General features: G+C 41.3%; 1 protein-coding gene across 1 annotated transcript in view; it reads right to left on the bottom strand.

Moving 5' to 3' along the window:
- Positions 1 to 14,703, bottom strand: part of GATB (glutamyl-tRNA amidotransferase subunit B) — a 104,351-nt gene extending 89,648 nt beyond the window's left edge. The window contains exons 1-2 of the mRNA XM_032855521.1: positions 14,500 to 14,703; positions 12,023 to 12,173 (exon numbers count right to left, since the gene is read on the bottom strand). Of these exons, the coding sequence (XP_032711412.1) occupies positions 12,023 to 12,173; positions 14,500 to 14,675 (327 nt within the window). The 5' untranslated portion in view covers positions 14,676 to 14,703. The remainder of the gene's footprint in view (positions 1 to 12,022; positions 12,174 to 14,499) is intronic.
- Between the last annotated feature and the right edge of the window lie 261 nt (positions 14,704 to 14,964).

The raw sequence follows: 14,964 nt of genomic DNA, 5'->3' as shown, positions 1-14,964 counted from the left end.
AAGAAAAAGTTGGCTTATATGTTCTATATACCCTGTGTGAAAGTGGGAAAGTATAAAATGCATTTTAGGAAGATTCCCCTCTTGATTTCAGTGTTGTGAGTTTGAGCCCCACACTGGCTGCAGAGATTAGCAAAGAAATAAACTTTAAGGGGTGCCTGAGTCAAGCAACTGACTCTTGGTTTCGGCTCAGGTTGTGATCTCAGAGTTGTGAGGCTGAGCCTTATGGTTCAACATGGAATCTGTTGAGGACTCTCTCCCTCTCCCTCTGCTCCTCCCTCCCACACGCAGGCTCGTGCTCTCTTTCAAATAATTAAATCTTGGAAAGATTCCCATAAAGAGGTTAAAAAAATATCCCAAGGGTTTAGACACCTAGAACAATCTTTCATATGGACCTCTGGTGTGTGAGTGTAAGTGTATGCAATTATACAGAGAAATATTTATTAAGGGTATTATATACACGTTGTATGCAAGGTCCTGTAAAGTGGTCCAAGACACATACATGAACTACTTTTTAGAGACTTATAATCAAACACAAAACCCCTATAAACGGGGTGCCTGGGTGGCTCTGTCAGTTAAGCATCTGCCTTTGGCTCAGGTCATGATCCCAGCGCCCTGGGACTGAGCCCGGAGCCAGGCTCTCTGCTCAGCCAGGAGTCTGCTTCTCCCCCCGCCTGCTCTTGTGCTCTTGCTTTCTCTAACTTTCTTTCTCTCCCTCTCAAAAAAATAAAATCTTTAAAAAATCCTTATAAACAATATACACAAAAGGATGGTCAATTTATGAAACAAATATATATTGATACAAAGTAGAGGTGTTAATATTAACATGGTCAGATTTCTGTGCGGAATACAGCAGGCAAGACTGCTACAGAGGTGAGGGAGGTAAAAACAATTGGAAAGAGGGAGGCTTTCAAGAATCCAGGGAAAGCTGGGAAACAATCCATGATAGAGAAGGAGTCAAATGCTTCCTGTGTGAGGGGAGGGGAGGTCATGTTGCCTGCTGACATGTATGTCCCTTATCATCATGAGTCATCTGAGTTCAAGGAGACAGCCAGTTTAATGACATCAGAAGGCAAGCCTGGGACATCAGAAGAGTTTAAGAGCTGAGAGGGAAGCTTTCCACATTTGTGTGTATGAGCTCACAGACACACCACTTCCACAGGGGACAAAGGTCACAGGGAGAAACTCCTCACCTCTGGAACCCTCTACTTTACAAAGGAATGAAGGAAAACTATCAGTGACTTGGAGAATGACTGGCAAGATTAAAGTCTGAGAATACAATGTAATTATAAGTTTTACAGATTACATTAAAGCAAATCACTGAAATGGAAAAAAAATTTAATAGAAAACTGTCACATTTTGTCTTCATAGTCAAATAACTGAACATCACCTAGTGTGAATGGACGGAGAGGTAAGTATAGATCTGATTATAAATGTATGCATTTAAACACTTCCCTAATGCTGTGTTCTTGAATTTCGATTTTGCTTAGACGTTTTCAGCTACAAACAACTTTTATAATTACATTTAGAATTAAGAGGTAGGAAAGCACGTCAGCCTAATGCTCTCCAGAACTAGTCAAGTATTTCTAAATCTATTAGGGTCCTTCAAAACAAAAGTTACTAGCAGTATCTGCTATGTTCAGAGAGCTAGGTTACTGACAGCTAACTTTAAATAAATATGTCAAAAGAAATCTATAAATTAAGTTAAGCTCACATTATCATTTCTTTAAGGGGCAAGATCCCTTGTGGCACAATTTGCATACATGTTCAAATATGAATCTCTAGTATAAAGCCTGGTCTGTCCATTGTTTGTTGGTTTCCAGGGGGCAGGCATCACATCAGATTCATTCACAGCATATTTTTCCGCCTCTTCATGCCCCTTCTTCTTGCTATGAAGAGTGATACAGTTAACCCTTGAACAACATAGGTTTGTACTGTGCAGGTCCACTTTTATGAGGATTTTTTTTTTTGGTACAAGCAGGATAGTACTATAAATGTATTTTCTTTTCCTTATAATTTTCTTAATGTTTTCTTTTCTATAAGCTTTATTATAAAAATATAGTATGTAATATATATAACCTACAAGATACATGTTAATTGACTATGTTATTAATATGGCTTCTGGTCAACAGTGGGCTGTTAATAGATATTTTGGGGGGAGTCAAAATTATATGTGGATTTTCGACGGTGTACCTCTAACCCCTTCATTGTTCAGGGGTCAACTGTATGTACTCTTGTGCATAAAAGAAAGTCTTGTAAAATGTGGTAAAATCAATGTTCCAGTTTTCATTCCATTGCTTCCAGAGCCAACTCCAAACATCTTTGATATTGTAAAACTTCAAATGCTTTTTTAGACAGGCCAAGCATAAGAAAAGAGGAAAATATTCTTGCATACGTGCATGGAAAAGAGCTTTAATAACCCCTTCCCCAGTTCTGGAAACAACAGACATTCATAGTGACGAGGGGGTTCTGTGTTATGGACAGATAAGAGCTTTCAAACAAGCAAAACAAGAGCAGAGTCACTACTTTCTAATTAACCTAATTGTGGTGCAGCCTGATTATCAGAAGTAGTTATCTCCCAGCCAGAGCGATCAACCTACCAGCTGGCATCAGCAGTGGCAACGATGCCCTCTTCGCTTTCTCCTGCATAGGGACTAACACCAGGAGGGGACAAGCATTTCAAATAAAGAGAGTGAGTGAGTGTGTGTGTGTGTGTGTGTGTGTGACCAAGCAGGTTTGCACATGCATAAATTTCCAACAAACTTGATGAAATCTCACCATTACTAGAAACATTAGCAAATTATGAAACATGCAGATTTGTAAGTTTCGACATATTGTCAAACAAATATGTTTTCTTTCCTACTTTTCTTCCCATTTTGTAACTCATGTACAAAGTACTGTAAGTAGAGAAATTAGAATGACATTGATAAATTGGAAATAAATTCTAAGAAGATAACCCAAGATTCCATCTAAATTCTATGGACATCATTTTTACAATTATTTAATTATAGTTATGTGATAAATCAAGGAAGATTCCGTGCCAGTGTAAGAGGTTTTACTAGGTCAAAGTAATGAGCGAGGCTGAATCCCTGCTAATAAAAACAAAGAATGCTATCCTTAGTTTAGCTGTAATCCTGCCTATAAGCAAGAAAATGGGCTGAATGACCTTTTCAGTCTGAAGATTTATGATGGGATTTCATATAATTCTAAAACTAAAGGTAAAATAAGAAGATAAAATGCCTGTGGTCCTAAGAAACATTCAGAAGGGTCATCAATCAGAATGCGGGTGGGATTGTAACCACTGGTCAAAATAGCAGCCTAAGTGATACAGAGGTGGGGGTATAGACACACTGGGGGTGGAAGGGAGAAAGGGGATGAGAACAAGTATTCATCTATACACACAGTTATATAAACATACAAATTTATAAACACACACACACACACACACACACACACACACACACAGCCAAACTCAAAAGCGAGAAAGGAAATCTGGGGCCTATGGCAGTAGAGGAGCTCAAAGCCATGTATCACCCAAGGGTAACTGTAAGAGATGGGATGGCAAAAGGGGTTATGAGTACGAACTTGGAAGCCAGACTACTGGGTCTGTATCCAGCTCCTCCACTTAGTGTCCAATTGGGATGATGATGAGAACGTCCTGATACAGTCAACATGAGATTAAAACAAATCAACACTAGGAGCAACTGGGTGGCTCAGTCAGTTAGGCATCTGCCTTTGGCTCAGGTCATGATCCTAAGATCCTGGGATTTAGTTCTGCATCAGGCTCCCTGCTCAGTGGGCAGTCTGCTTCTCCCTTGCCCTCTTTTCTCACTGGCACTTGCTTTCTCTCTCTCATGCTCACTCTCCTTCTCTCTCTCAAATAAATAAATAAATAAAATATTTTAAAAATAAATAAATAAGTCAATGCATACAAAGAAAACGCCTAGAACAGTGCCTGCCACAGAGCAAGCACTCTGTATATGTTAGTTGATTTTATATTGTTAACCAGGCTGAGAGGACACCAGACATTGGCAATTTAAGGCCCCCCAGGAACAAAAGTCGAGGCTATGAGACAACAGGGGCAAGAAGCTGGGAAGCACAAAATCCGGGTCCAGCCAAAAATTCTTCTGCCACCAACTGGAGGAGGTGAGAGGGAAGAGTATGACCCGCCTCGAGCCCAAGGTGAAAGGAGAGTCTTGAGAAATCAGAGCCCCTTGCCCTGTACGTGGCTTGGGTGTGGGGCTTGAATGTTGGCACTATCTGAGCTGAGTGAGAGTAACACAGAAATGGTTTATTTATTAAAGCCCAATGGGCCCTGGTAGAGGCTGCCATGAATTTGTCCCACAGACAGACCACCACAATCCAGAATAGAGTCTTCAGCTGGAAAAATCATACTGAGTACTGAGCAGAATACATAAGAACAAATCCACACCTAGACAAGCCCTGGCTAAAGCTATCAGAGAGAGAAAATCAGATTACTTACAAAGGATGCAGACTTCTCATCAGCAATAATAGAGGCCTGAGGACAATGGAATCATGTCTTCAGGATGCTGAGGGGAAATAACTGTCAGCTTAGAATTCTGTATCATTCAAGAGCTAGAAACGATTGGAGGCACAGAAAAGCTAAGAGAGTGCATCACCCAGAATGTGAGGGATATTGGCTCAGGAGAGAAAGAGCTCCAAAAAGGAGAGATGTCAGAAACAGTGTTTGCTAAGAAAGGAAAAAACCAAAAAACCAGATGGGAGTTTCCTCAGCCTTCTACACCCCAGCCTAAAAAGACACCTTTACCCACGGGCTGGAGGGACACATCTTCCCTGAGATTAGAGGGAAAGCTGTCTTTCTCCCAGTGCCCTGAGGATACCTCTTGTTTTCTCAGGAATCTGACTCTATCAATAATCTCCTCTTCTCTATGTTACTCCTTTAAGGCTAACTTTTGATTGTTTAACTTTTATTGCAGGAAGGTATTCTGAAATAATTTATAATGAAAACCAGCAGTTCCTGCCACCCTCACCTGCCAGCCCTGTTCCCTGGCAGCAACTATCTTCCGATCTTTGAGCTGTCCTGTCATAGTTATCTTCCTATTTTTAAGTAATATGCAGTGCCGGGGGACCTTTGGAAAATCCATCACCTGCTGGCCAAGGCTGCTGGCCATTTGCCATGTGACAATCCTTCCTTAATCGGGGTGGGGGGGAGGGGGAGACAGAGTTGAGAGCTGTCCCAAAGACAGCGTTCTTGTTTTAGAACATAGAACACCAAGACTTGGCCCATTCCATTCCCAAGAGACAATTTAAAGAAGTCATAAGACAATATATTTTGCAAAATTTTTTCTACCTTACTCTGTATCATAAGAATTTACCCATACTTGCTACTGTATTCTATTTCTATTCAAGAATAAAATACATCATCCTTAAGTGCAACCCCATGGTAAGGTGAATAACATTAAAGTCTACAAAGTCAACTCGTAGGTAGGTCACTTCACCCCCAGGGAAGCAGGTACTCCGACTACAGGTATGAATAATCTAGAATGTGCAGGAGCCTATTCTTCCTAAGAGCATGGTTCGGGCGGGGGTTGTGGGGGTGGTGTGGGGAGTCCTTCACTATTAGGACTTTGGGAACAAAGTCTCAGTAGAGAAGGCTGAGAAAACAGTAGAGGTAATATTTGATTACTTAATATTACCTTTACATAAGATTTTTAAAAACTTAATTGAAAACCCTTTTGACTAATAATTTGTCTCTTGAGAGTTCTAAATCTTTCACTCACTGCCTTACTTTTAAAAATTAAAACAAGGGGCGCCTGGGTGGCTCAGAGGGTTAAAGCCTCTACCTTCGGCTTGGGTCATGATCTCAGGGTCCTGGGATCGAGCCCTGCGTCGGGCTCTCTGCTCAGCAAGGAGCCTGCTTTCTCCTCTTTCTCTCTGCCTGCCTCTCTGCCTACTTGTGATCTCTGTCTGTCAAATAAATAAATAAAATCTTTAAAAAAAAATTAAAACAAAACAAAACAAACAACTTTGGGCCTGAAAAGGAGAAGGTGGTCTCCCCCAATCTGTGGCCAAAAATGTTCCTAGAGCACATTCTTACATTACTTTTTTCTGTCCATTATGTCAATGTAGAATTTAACTTCTGATAATGGCAGATGAGAATTTATTCTTTTATTTCCCAATATCCTAGTTAAGTCAGAGTTGGTTCTTCTACTATTATTATTAAGTGAATAAGTTTCTCTGCTGAGCTGTTAAGTGTACTCTGATTACATTTCCTTCCTCGAACATTTTGTTTTTCTGGAGTTGATGCGGCTTCATTTCATCATTTGCTTCATATTTTAATATCTATTGCTTTTTATTCTCAAAGATGCCAGTGTATATGTAAAATCTTGTGCCTACACAAACGTTAGGTATCTGCTATTTCCACTACCCTATACTTTTTTCTCTTGAAACCGCTCTGTTTTGGAGCCATCCACCTTCTTTTCCCACCAGATTCCCTGGGCCCGTTGCAGACCTGACAATCTGGAACCTGTCACTCCAGCAGGTTCTGATGATAGTGAAAGGCCAATTTTCTGAGAACCCAACTGTCTGAAAATAGCATTATTCTACTGTCACACTTAATTTATAGTGCTGGATACAGACTTCTAAATTAGAATCATTTTTTTTTTCCTCCTAAGATTTTTAAGGCACTCTTTTCTTCTCTTCCAGCTTTAAGTGCTGCTTTTTAAGAAGTCCAGTGACTTTCTCATTCCTAGTCCTTTGCATGTGACTTCTCTTTTCTTCTTTGTTCCAGTATCTTATCTCTATCCCTGGCATTCCTACACTTCATGATCACATGCCCATGTGGGAGACTATTTTTATTCCTTGTACTGGGTCCTTGGCAAGCCCTTCCCATTTGGAGATGCAGGTCCTTCAGTTCTGGAAAATTAATCTGTGTTGTTTGATAGGTTCCTCTCTTCTGTCTTCTGGAAGTCCCACGAATCAGATGTTGTACATCCCACACCGAGTCTAATTTTCTTATTTTATCTCCTACTGTCCAATTCACTGTGTATGTGTTACACTTCCTGGAAGATTTTCTTGACTTTATCGTCTAACGATCCTGGATTTTTCTCTTTTTTTTGCTATCATAATTTTAATTTCTGAGAGCCTTTTGTTCTGATTCTTTATTTTTAAAAAGTAGTATCTCAACGATGTCACTACCTTCTCTTATCTGAGAATATTTATAAAAGCTTTTATTTTTAAAGTATTCTTTTACCCCTGTGCATTATCTGTTACTTCTTATTTCTTTTTTAGTCTTTTTATTTTGGGCCCTGTCCATTATGTTGGAGAACTTCCTCAAAGGTCTAGTGATTTTTGGCCATTGGTTTCTATTTTGAAGTAAGGTACTCAAATGCTGATTAAAAGGTCTATGTAATATCCAGGGCTTGTTGACTGACGGCCTGCATTCCCGGACAATCAGGCAGCCAGGCAGTTTCTTTGTTTGTTTGTTTGTTTTTAGAGACCACCCCCCCAGGTGTCAGTATCTGAAGTTCTTCCCTCCAGGGACATGTAATCTCCAAACAAGTCCCCGCAGATTCCTGCTTGGAGGAGAGGAAGAGGAGAGACGGCAATACTAGGTCATTTGAGCTCCTCCAACAGGATGGAGAAAAGCACTGGGCAGGCCCTACAGGGTCGGCCATGCAGACACCCTCTGACACCAGTGCCTTTGCTCTGCCTGAGGTCCCCAGGGGGAGTGTGCCACCAGTTGCATTTCTCCCCAAACTACAGATTCCTATCGGAGTGGGGCAGAGGCAGAGGGTCAAGGAGGGGACCTGAAGTCTAACTGCTCTGCAACCAGACTCTGAATTAATCCCTTGTTTCTACCTCCCAGGCCTTCTGTAAAACCTAAGGATCCCATATCCGGACCCTTTCTGGGGCTATGCAGGGCATGACATCTCATTTCTCACTAGTGGCTCTTTCTATAGGCCTTCTGTCCCTTTATGGTTAACGCTGCTCTACTAAGTCAGCCCTTTTCCATCTACCATCTCTCATGCACTCTGGTCTCCCATTCTCATGCAGGTTTTGTAACTATTAAATTCTTTTACTATAATTTCAGTGGGGTTTCTTTGGGGTAGTGAGAAAGACATATTAAAATACACATGTTCAAGCTCTCTAACTGTCTTTAACTCCCCTTCTTCATTGGTTCCTCATCAGTATTTTTAAAAACTTTATTTTATTGCAGTAAGAACACCTGCCATGAGATTTCACTTCTTTACACATTTTTAAGTGTATATCTTACTGTTGACTGTAAGTAATAGGTATTTAAGCATTCTCAGATCTCTCCAATATTAAGGAAAATGGGACTAATAAAAATGTTCCTCTTGGGGTGCCTGGGTGGCTCAGGGGGTTAAAGCCTCTGCCTTCAGCTCAGGTCATGATCTCGGGGTCCTGGGATCAAGCCCTGCATCGGGCTCTCTGCTCAGCAGGGAGCCTGCTTTCCCCCTCTCTCTGCCTGCCTCTCTGCTTACCTGTGATCTCTCTCTCTCTCTGTCAAATAAATAAATAAAATCTTAAAAAAAAATGTTCCTCTTGATTCCATGTCTCCTTTCACCTCCTGCATTCACTTTTCCTTCATAGCCAACCCTCCTAAAACAGTTGCCCACACTCTCTCACCTCTTCTGTAAGCTCCCTGTATCTCTCTATCTACTACCATGTACCTTCTACTCCCATTACTCCACTGAAGCTGTTCTTTCAAAGGACAAGGGACAGTTCTGTTGATAAATGCAATAGTCCCATCCTCACCTTACTTGACCTCTCAGGAACATCTGACACCACTATACTCCCACCTTCTCAAAACATTCCCTTTGTTGGACTTGCTCACCTTGTACTGTCCTCACCTCTTCTTACCTCCTTGCACATGGGGTTATACTGGTACAGATTATACCTGCCATGACAGCCTCACCTCTTCCCATGCCATACTCAAGTTCTATGCTACCGTGCACGGAACTTCCTTCAGTGCCTAGAGCACACCATGTCCTGTTTCTCCTCTGGTTGTCATACATCCTCTTCCCTTTTTTTTTTTTTTTTTAAGATTTTGTTTATTTGAGAGAGAGAGAGAGAGCATGAGAGGGGAGAAGGTCAGAGGGAGAAGCAGACTCCCCATGGAGCTGGGAGCCCGATGTGGGACTTGATCCTGGGACTCTGGGATCATGACCTGAGCTGAAGGCAGTTGCTTAACCAGCTGAGCCACCCAGGCGCCCCATCCTATTCACTTTTATTTGGCCAATTGTGCAAATTCTATGTGTTGGATGCCCTCCTATGTGCTCCTCAAGCACCTATTCTGTATTCTCACTCCCAGTATGTTTGTTAAAAGGTACTGCGGGTGCCTGCTAACTTGTCCATGCTTCATGAAGACAAGAGCCTTGTCTATTTTTTATCTTGTTCAAAGGTGTGTCACTAGAGCTTGTATGATGGCTAGTACACGGCAGGCATCCAATAAGTGTCAGCTGAGTGAAAGAAGACGCAGTCAAGAGGGTGAGAATCAAATGCCTACAGAAAGAGACCCATTATCATAATTTCTCTTTAATGGGCCAGCAGAGCAAATGAATGTGATTTCCAGAAAAAGACTTTACACTATAACCTAAATTCTTTTGGCAGGCTTTTTCTATCTCCTTATCAGTGTATCTGACAAATGGTCACCATTTTTTTGTACAAAAACAACCAAGATGCAGAGTCAAAAGACCACAGCACCAATACACCACCCAGGAACTTAGAGAAGGGCAACTGTCTAAATGTTTCAATACATTTACATAGGTAAATCACAGGGTTTTGAAGTGCTATGGGAGTAACAACAATGTTTTATTCTGGTAGTTTTGGTATAAATTTGCTCACATACTAAATATAGGTCTTTTTAAAAAAAGATTTTATTTATTTACTTGTCAGAGAGAGAGTGAGAGAGAGAGCACACAGGGGGAGCGGTAGGCAGAGGGGAGAAGCAGGCTCCCTGCTGAGCAAAGAGCCTGGTATGGGTCTTGATCCCAGGACCCTGGGATCATGACCTGAACTGAAAGCAGACGATTAACTGACTAAGCCACCCAGGCGCCCCAAAATAGGTCTTTTAAAGACAGAAACATTTTAGAAGAAGAGGCAGATTAGCTCTGTCAAGAGAATAACCCAATAGGCTCCTTAAATCATGCGTGTGGTAAGCTTTGAAGAGAAAAAACAAATCCTAGCTCAAGCAAAACTGGATTTCTAGACTATGACTACCATTTAATTAGTATTAGTTAAGCTCTCAAGGCTCAAATGTCCCAAACACCTTCACTGTTTTACTACTATGCTTATCACTGGGCAAGCACATTCTTCGAAGTCTTTCAAAGTATGTTGACATTTTAGTTGTTCTGAATTGTCTGTAATATTTGACCACACTTAGCCACAACTGAAGAACCTATTTATGGAAAACATGCCTATCTGCCAATAGATCTATTTCCAAATGTGAACTGTAATAAATACTTTGCTGGATACTATATTCCCAGCTGGAAAAATCCAGAAGGAACTCAGAGATTACATATAGTCTCTTGATAAAGTAGTACCATGTTGGGAAAAAAAATGATTTGAACTCAGAAGGAAAAAAAGGAGGTGTTGTGATGAATTGCTTTCCATTTCACTTGTCTGAATAGATATTACTCCATTTCTACTCTGTCTGCATCTCTGCCCAAAAAAGAACTTATGCATTTGTAATTGAAAAACTGTCCCCAAACAAAAATGATTTCTCCACAGATAGATATTCTAAGCCAAAGGGAGGGAGGGATAGACACCCCTTTATCTGTCTTTCCCCCAGAAAGACTCACAAACAAACCAAAGGTGACTCTGGATAGGGTTTGCAGGGATGGGAGTCCTCCACAACAAAAAGAACAGGTAAGAAGGAAGTTCCAAGATACAGACACTGCCCCAATATAACCAAAGCCCTGGGTATGGCAGACACATTGGAGGCATCACCTTCTACTCTTAGCGACTCTGAGAAAAATTAATCTCTGCCTCTGCAAGCCTGCCGATGGCCAAATCAACCAGCTTTCACTTGTATTTAAAAGTTAGAGAGCATGGAAGTCACCCATGAAAGCTCCTCCTCCCCCTTCCGATCACCACCATCTATACACATTACCTCCAAGGATGGAAGGAAATCCCACACCCAGTCGATGTTATATGGCCTGGACAGACTATGATTTATTTATTGCCACAAATATTCACATTGTTCCTTCCATCCTTTTCTTCAAAATCCAGCCAACTATATGAAATTATATGATAGCAATCTTGCTGATAAGTACACTGGACGTAGTCATTCCGTGGGTTTAAGTTAAAATGAGCAGATAAATGAGCACTTAACTCATGCATATTGTGGCTGACTTTTTCTCTCCATTACTGACCACTTAATTTTCAATAATCACAATCATTTCTGATCTGACACTGTAATATCATGCATCATGTGCTATTTCCTGTGGCTAGACTCCTCCTCCTCCTTCATTTATCTGCCTAACTCCTCTCTGACTTCTCAGATAACTGAGACACTGCCTCTTTCAACAACTTTTCAAATCATATACCCAGACCTCAATTTCTCACAAGAATCCTTCTCTTAAAGACTTAGGTGTCCCTCCTTTGGATTCCAAAACCATGCCTACATATTACCTTCACGGCTGTAATCACCCAGTATTCTATTTGTTTATAAGTAGACAAAATATAAGACATTTCTCCCTACCTAGTCTTTAAACCCTTCAAAGGCAAGGACTGCCACTCATCTTCATGTTCTAGTTCATGGCACGGTGTCTGGTACTTTGTAGACATTTTAAAATGTGTGTGAAATGAGTGAATACATATATGAACAAATGGATGATGTTCAGACTTAGAAACATTACAGAGATGGGTTTTTAGAAAACATTTAGTTCATCCTACTTCACTACAAATCCCTCAAACAAGTACTTTCTAAGAGTTGTGCCAAGATGTGAAAATCACGAAATCAATATCTATGTCCAATAAAACATTTTCTAACGAAAATATGATTAAATAAAAACCTTACCGGCAGAGTTCCAGGCAGAGATGCATCAAAGAAAGATACCAAAGAATTTGGAGGTGCTGCAAAGTGGACTCGAGATCCAGAGAAGAGTTTAGAGTTGGAAGAGATCTGGGCATGAATTTCCAAACCTACCACAGCTGCCCATTCATGTTCACTAGAAAGAAAGAAAGAATCATTAAGAAGTAGTTAGAGCCATCACTATGCATGAATTTCTACGACCCTAAACCACACATGTTAATTTGCTATTTGTTTTTAACTTATTAAGATTTTAGGTTCTTACATTTAAAAAGGTCATATTGTATCGATGACCTAATCAAAAGCAACTCATGATGAACATCTACAAGACCAGCAAAATAAAATTCATTTACAAACGGCATAGGAAGAGTTCACTGTATAAAGAGGAAGGTGATGAAGGAAAAATATGGCATTCTGAAACAATTTAGAAATGGCTATCAGGTGATGTCTGCTTGGCTGACTCCAGGGAAAAGCACCATTTTCTAGATTAACTGTCCTTTATCAATTAATAACTTAGTAAATGAAAGCTTATTCTTTTTTATTTTTAAAGATCTTATTTATTTATTTGACAGAGAAATCACAAGTAGGCAGAGAAGCAGGCAGAGAGAGAGAAGGAAGCAGGCTCCCCACTGAGCAGAGAGCCAGATGCCGGGCTCCATCCCAGGAACCTGGGATCATGACCTGAGCTGAAGGCAGAGGCTTTAACCCACGGAGCCACCCAGGTGCCCCATGAAAGCTTATCTTACAAACATTTTTAGAATTAACATAAACATCATGCTTCTACTACTGGAGAAATAATGAATAATTGTATATCTCACTTAGAAAGAATGGGGTATTCTCCATCATGTTTCAAACTCATTTTAAATAACAATGGCTTGCACGTAAAATGATCAGAGTGACACAGACATAACAGATCATCACTAAATCATATCTTCCTGGAATTTGGGGCAAATGAGAACATTAAACCATTAGATGTGGCTTTTTTTTTTTGGTCCCCCAAATCACTTTCAATTCCCTACAGTTTCAGTTTCTTCTGTTTATGCTTGACTGCTATCAAATCTAAGAAGTTGTTAAATGCTGTAATAACATCTCCTACTCTTTTTGGTCTGTACGAACACACAGTTTTCTCTAGGTTTGTGTAAGTGTGCTTATTCCTTCTGAAACCATGTATCCTGGACAATGCCTGTTTACACACACTCCCTCTACACCTTGTTCCTATCTTGCTCTTCTCCCAAGCAATTTTCTGTATTACCTAGATTTTTGTTTACATGTGCTGGGTTTTGTTCCAATTATTTCAACACATGAAGTTCTATATCTATAGTACTGTAAGAAGATTAATTCCTTCTTTTTAAAGTTTGGAAGCGCCGCTTGCTATTGAGAGGAATTAAATGAAGAACTCATCAGAAATTCTGCATTCACTAAAACATCACTCGAAACTATTTTTGCAGTTTCGTTACAGGAGAGAAAAAAATACTTTCCATTTACAGTCAGACGATCCAATTTATGAAAGGAATAGAAGCTGAATGGTTCTGGACATTTTCCCTCTGTTGCTCCAACAGAAAAGCAAAAATAATGCCAACCTAACTATCTCAAAGGCTAAAGTGATTACTAAACACGTGCCTTCTGTTTCTGTATTTAAAAAGACAGTATTTAGGGGCGCCTGGGTGGCTCAGTGGGTTAAGCCGCTGCCTTCAGCTCAGGTCATGATCTCGGGGTCCTGGGATCGAGCCCCACATCGGGCTCTCTGCTCAGCAGGGAGCCTGCTTCCTCCTCTCTCTCTGCCTGCCTCTCTGCCTGCTTCTGATCTCTGTCAAATAAATAAATAAAATCTTTTAAAAAAAGACAGTATTTAAGTCTTATAAACAGCTGTTGAGAGACTATCTAACAAAATAAGCAAAACTCTCTAATCAGAGGGAAGATCTCTTGTATTGACTGCATCCTCCTAGGTCTAGAAACACGTACAGCATGAAGCGCCACCACAGACATTTGGTGTTTTCTGAGTAATGACATTAAGCCACCACCACCCTGAGCTTGCAGGTAAAGGCTCCCTTTCTAGTTTTAGAACACTGATGTCCCACAGTAGCGCTAAATAAATGTCAGCTAAATAAGATCCCGCCTTCTGGTGTCACCGACCCCTCTTCTAGTGCCATTAGTATGGTTACTGAATCCTCTCTTTTGCGTGTGGAGTTTTACATTCCAGAAAAGATCTGCGATTTTTCACTCGAGAATTCCCCATATATGCCCACTGTTCGAAGAGTGTTTTACGTGTAGAGGAAGGGGCTGATAGAGGGCTAGTTTTGTGCTTTCGTTTAGGTTTCAGGGCTGAAAGTTATAACCCAACGTCCCCCCGCCCCCCACTCATCAAAACTTCTAGACGGAAGCTGTGCTGTTAGTGGCTTTCACCTCCCCAGTCCCGCAGTTCCACCTCACGCTTAAATGGGCAGTAATGGTATAAAATAATATACCCTTTCCTTGACTTCTGGGAGGTGATGAGGGGCTGCTGAGCCACGGAGGTCTGTCCCCTTTTCCTGCTGGAAGTGAACCCAATCGCAGCCCCTCTTCCGTGGCGAGAACCGTCGTCAGTGCAGGCTAAAACCCAACGCCTTCCAAGACACCACCAGCGCAGCATGGGCGCCGCCATTGCCCCTCCTGGCTCCTGGTCGGGTGATACAGTCTCCTTCTTCCGCAAGGCTCTCTGGGAAGCGTAGTTCTAAAAAAACGAATAAAACGCATTAGGCTCGCACCGGAAGACTACTATTCCCGGTGAGCATTGCGACTCCAGGGCTGCCGGAACCCTGGCGGAGAGAAGAGGGAAGGAGAAATAGAGGAGAGAATGGGAGGGCTTCTGGGTCGGGAGGTGTGACTCCTCCTAGCGGGGATTTGGGGAGGTTTGTGACGGGGCGAGTTTGAGAGAGAGCAGGTGATGCGGA

This window comes from Lontra canadensis, unplaced genomic scaffold (genome assembly GCF_010015895.1).
Source record: "Lontra canadensis isolate GAN:19392208 unplaced genomic scaffold, GSC_riverotter_1.0 scaffold10, whole genome shotgun sequence".
Lineage (NCBI taxonomy): Eukaryota > Metazoa > Chordata > Mammalia > Carnivora > Mustelidae > Lontra > Lontra canadensis.
This window is presented reverse-complemented; position numbering and strand designations above follow the sequence as displayed.